Below are 5,071 nucleotides of genomic sequence, written 5' to 3'. Positions count from 1 at the left end.
AACAACAGAATTTGAGAGCAAACAACAGAATTTTAGAACAAACAATGGAATTTGAATGAAAACAACGGAATTTGAATGAAATGAACGGAATTAGAATGAAATGAATAGAATTTGAATGAAAACAACGGAATTTGAATGAACAGACCAGAATTTGAATCAAAACAATGGAATTAGAATGAAAAGAAAAGAATTTGAATGAAAATGACAGAATTTGAATGAAAAGAACAGAATTTGATCAAAAACAAAAGAATTTGAATGAAAACAACAGAATTAGAACGAAAACAACGGAATTTGAATGAAAACAACAGAATTTGACTGAAAACAATGGAAGTTTAAAACAAACAACAGAATTAGAATGAAAACTTCGGAATTAAAATGTAAACGATGGAATTTGAATGAAAACAACAGAATTTGAGAACAAACAATGGAATTTGAATGAAAACAATGGAATTTGAATGAAAACAACAGCATTTGAATGAAAACAACGGAATTTCAATGAAATGAACGGAATTAGAATGAAATGAATAGAATTTGAATGAAAACAACGGAATTAGAATGAAAACAATGGAATTAAAGGCAAAGGAGCTAAAACAGCTTGTTTCAGAAAATGGACAAACTGAATGTGAATGATATATAGGTGAGAAAAATATAAGAACTTGAAATGATTGCAATGGGTTCCCTGTAGTCTTTTAGCTCCATTTTTGGTCTCCTCCAACTCGTTTAGGAAAATTCATGTGGCTTTTTAGATGCTTAATGATACACTGTGTTCAACAGCTGTTTTGTGTGTGTGCTGTTGGACTCAGATCTTGTACGATGTGTTTCCAGAGCACTTTTACTGCCTGCTATGGCAGAAAAAGACCAGCTCTTTAAGCAGTGAGCGTTTGGAGGAACAGTGAATTTGTGAGGTAAAAGTCAATAAGGCTCTGCTGCACATTTATCTTTTATTATCAATGGATATATGTTTTAGTATATAAACATTAATTATAGCTATTCTAACTCTGTGTATTTTGCACTATTCACCGCCTTTTATGCTCTAAATTCACTGGAAAGACCATTAAAGAGGATGTTGAGGAAGGAGGTAGGCACAAGTACCTGCATTTATTCACAAACATGCACTGTCAGAGCCAAAATGACAGATTTTAGTTGGTCTAACATTTATCTGTGCACAGACACACCCTTGAGAGTATCAGCCCTTGCTGTCAAAAGAGCTGACAAATGATTCTGTCTGACCAGCAGCAGAAAAAAGCCCATCATTTCACACTGTAGGGCTGATGCTGTTTTAACAGTTTGTATTCCTGTGGAACCAAAAAACACACTCAGTGAGCAGGAATAATGTCAAAAACACACAAAATCTGGAAACCGTCAGGAAACAGAACTATTCTATTGTTCTCCATTCTTGCCTGAAAGGATTTTTTCCTGGAAATCATTTCCATATGTTACCCTGAAAACTGTGAATAGAGCAATGGTAAAGGGTGACAGTGTGATGCCCTCCCTGGTTTGTTTGCCAGTTTTGCAACTATATTTTCCTTTTGCAGGAAAATGGTGAATGGTTAAGTATAAGTTTTTGCAAGCTGTACCTTATAAAGGAGCAACTCTTGAGGTTTTTGCAGGTTTAATGTGATACAGTTAATTCCCCTGGTGTCCCAGTTGAATGAAGCTGGAAGCAGACAATTTCTTAGCTCATTTCCATTTACCGGTTTCTGCTTTGTTTTGATCTTCTGCTATTCATCTGTCTCAATGCTTGAGTGATGCTCAACATTTTTGTTTTTATTTTATGTGTTGGTTTCACAGTTTTAATTTCTGTCTGTCTTTCTCTCCGCTCCCATCTCTTCTCAATCCTCCCCCCTTTTTCTAGTTTATGCTCGGGCGGTTTATACTGCTGCAGAGGCAGGCAGAAGTCTGATTTGTGTGCACTTTGAGTGTCTTTGTGACTGGGGTTTATCTGTTCATGTGCATATGTGTGTTTGTGCATGTGTCCGGTGTGTTTGCAGTGCTTTCTCTACTCTGCTTGGCTCTCTAATCTGTTTTGGTTCTGTCTGGTGAGCCGGACACAAAGCCAATTACCTTTTAAAGGGCAAATCTGAGCCAAATGAGCTGAACTGAGCTACAGAGGTAACTGGCTTAATAAAGCTCCCTGTCCCTATCTCATGCAAAATCTCACAGTATTTGCCGGGCTTCAAAAATTCAGCATGTGAAAATCACACGTCACACATTCTGTACTGTCCACGTAAATATAAAATACATTTGTACAAAAAAAACTTGGCTGGATTCACAAGACTGGTATAATTTCATTTTCTGAAGCAGATTCGATCAACTGGTTTGACTTCCCAAAGGCCACGGCAGTATTGTCAAACATTTACAGTGCAACATCCACAGATAATTAATTTGTAATGAAAGAAATGTCAGATTTCTGCATACCAGGCAGTTTTATTTCCTCACAAATGATTTGCTGTCAGCAGAAAACAGCAGGGCAGCTTCTTTTACAGCAAGGGGAGGATCAGTTAAAGTGTCAAGGCTGGCTATTATGTGCTACTGCGGTCTAAAAACTGAAAGTTAAAAACAAAAATAAACAAACTGTTTGTGTTGCAGAGCAATGAGGGAATAAAATAATAACAGAATGCCCAATCCATACAATACAACAAATAAAAGAGTGATAAATTAAAGATGCCCAATTTGACCTTCTAAAGGTCATAAAAGCGCTATCAAAATCTGCACAGTCCAACATCCACAGATAACCTATTTGGAATCAACTGAAATCAGCAAATCATCTTAATTGAGAAACTGGAGACTGTTTTTGTTGATATCCGTTAATAAATCAGTTTGTTTAGAAATCAATTTTTATCAATCAGAAAAAAAGCCTCATCATAACAGCTTCTCTATGCTTTGTCTGACTTGTTGTTTCCTTGTTTTCATTTTTCTCTTCGCTTTTTCTCAAACCTCCATGTCGGATTTCTGCAAACCCGGCAGTTTTATTTCCTCACAAATGATTTGCTGTCAGCAGAAAGCAGCAGGACGGCTTCTTTTAAAGGCGTGGGAGGAGACAGGGATCGGTTAAAGGTTCAAGGCTGGCCAATATGTGCTACTGTTTGTGCTACAAAAAAATTGAAAGAAAAAATAAACAAACTGATAATCTTTAAGAGGACTGAAGGAATAAATAACACAATGCCTCATTTTAATCATTTAAGTGTGAGAAATTGTGCTCACATTTGCTTATAAATGACAGCTCTACTTTACCACCTCATACTGTGCAAAGATGAAGCGAAAACACTCAGATAAAAACAGACGAACCTAATGCAGTTTGCTGTGCAGCACGCAGGGAGACTACAGGGCCGACCTTTAAAATCTACAGATGAAAAACGAGCTGACCTTACAGCTCCTCTCCTCCTTAAATTTGTTATCTTACACTCTAAATCTTTTACATTTTTCTTGTGTTTATTTTTTTTTCATGGCTCTGTGACTGTCACCAAAGCTGTAAGTCACAGTGCAGTCTGGGATTTGTAGTCTGCTGCGCAAATTTCAAGCAGCAGGAGACCTGTAGCAGTCGCTAATGAAAACCACAATCCATAGCCAAGAAAATAATTGTTTCCAGGGCCCACATAACAAGTTTCCTCTGGGGTTTTTTTTCTGAAAAGTGACGTTGTTAAAATACAAAAGCAACTCGAGGAAAACATTTTTCTCTTTGCTCTACATGACTGGCCTTTTGAGGTAATGCATTTGCAATGTGAATCAGAAATACAGCTCCATTCATCTTTCATCCTTACATGTCCCTGTATGACCTTTTCAAACATGAAAAATGCCAGATCATTGAGTATAAAAACAAGCCTGCATTCCATTAATTCCCATTAAGCTATTCATGACTTTCATCCGCAGATCTGTGTTTTTGGAGCTGACCGAGGCATAGACCATGTAATCACAGGAGCACAGAAATGAAAAGCAACATATGAAAACGTTGCATACCCACACTTGGGGACACATCCTCACTTACCATATTCTTCTCCATCTGATTTGTGCATTGCGATCCTCTCCATGCATTTATCATGTTCACGCTTTATTACGCAGTGCTCAGACTCGGAGGCCACCTAAAGAAAACACACAAGCGCACACACTGATGTGGGGAGACTCGGGAAATATAGTCCACATCAGATGCATTTGACTAGAAACACTCTTTTTGCTTGTTTGCTTTTGGTGTGGGTGCTCTGCAGAAGACCATGTCGTCCACTTGCTCACTGTGAATTATCAGGATAATGACCTGTGCTATTCTCATACGGGTGCAATTGGGTTTCTGCTAGCGAGGTGGCAGGATAAAAAACATGTACTGGATGGCTGTGCTGGACATTTGCATTCTCAAGCGCAACTCTAACCCGATCAAAGAGATGTTGCTTGACTGTTATAATAAGATCTATTGTAATAAAACATCCTCTTGTCTCTTATCCATTTTGAGTATCCATTGAGTTACTAACTAAATTTGGGAATAATCTTCTAACACAACCAGGGATTGGGACAGTGGTTCCAAAATTACGGTCCTTCAGACATCCTCTGCTAACTACTAAAACCAAAGCCCATTAAAAGGGCACACAAAAGCCACCACAGTGGAGTAAACAAGATATCATCTTCCTCCATGATGCAGTGAGGAAAGCTATTTACTCTCAGGCAGTAGACTTACAGTATGTCTGTCATCTTCTCTGTTGATGTACCCCCGCACTCTCCCTTAAGGCCAATCTCTATTTTGCACCTTTAGCTTTCTTGCAACCCTTCCTTTGCTCTCATGGTGAAATGATAGGTGTAATATATCCCAGCCCTCCGAGCCATGGCTGACTCATCACTCTATCTCCCTCCTCTTCGATATGAATTCACTTCAGGCATCGGTATTGAGATAAGATGGGTCATCAGCTGACTGTAAAGATGTCCTAGGACTCACTTCCTTCCTTTATCTTTCAGCACAAGAGCAGAATTTTGAAACACTCCAGGAATAATGTGAAAAATTATTAGAGCTATCCATTCTCTGGCACATTACCATTTAAAGGGCAACAGTTGTTAAATGCAAATAATTTCGCCACTTCTCTGTGATGGC

The 5,071-nt window shown here is 38.2% G+C and overlaps 1 protein-coding gene across 5 annotated transcripts in view; it reads right to left on the bottom strand.

The window, feature by feature from the left end:
- The window catches only part of adcyap1r1a (adenylate cyclase activating polypeptide 1a (pituitary) receptor type I), a 29,477-nt gene that overhangs the window by 15,749 nt on the left and 8,657 nt on the right, over positions 1 to 5,071 (bottom strand). For all 5 annotated transcript variants that reach the window (XM_005742532.1, XM_005742534.1, XM_005742535.1 and 2 more), the window contains one exon: positions 3,986 to 4,079. In XM_005742532.1, the coding sequence (XP_005742589.1) occupies positions 3,986 to 4,079 (94 nt within the window). The remainder of the gene's footprint in view (positions 1 to 3,985; positions 4,080 to 5,071) is intronic.

This window comes from Pundamilia nyererei, unplaced genomic scaffold (genome assembly GCF_000239375.1).
Source record: "Pundamilia nyererei isolate P.nyererei 1_Seehausen unplaced genomic scaffold, PunNye1.0 scaffold00121, whole genome shotgun sequence".
In the NCBI taxonomy this organism is placed as follows: Eukaryota; Metazoa; Chordata; class Actinopteri; order Cichliformes; family Cichlidae; genus Pundamilia; species Pundamilia nyererei.
The sequence above is the reverse complement of the archived record's forward strand: the minus strand, read 5'-3'. Positions and strand labels throughout refer to the sequence as shown.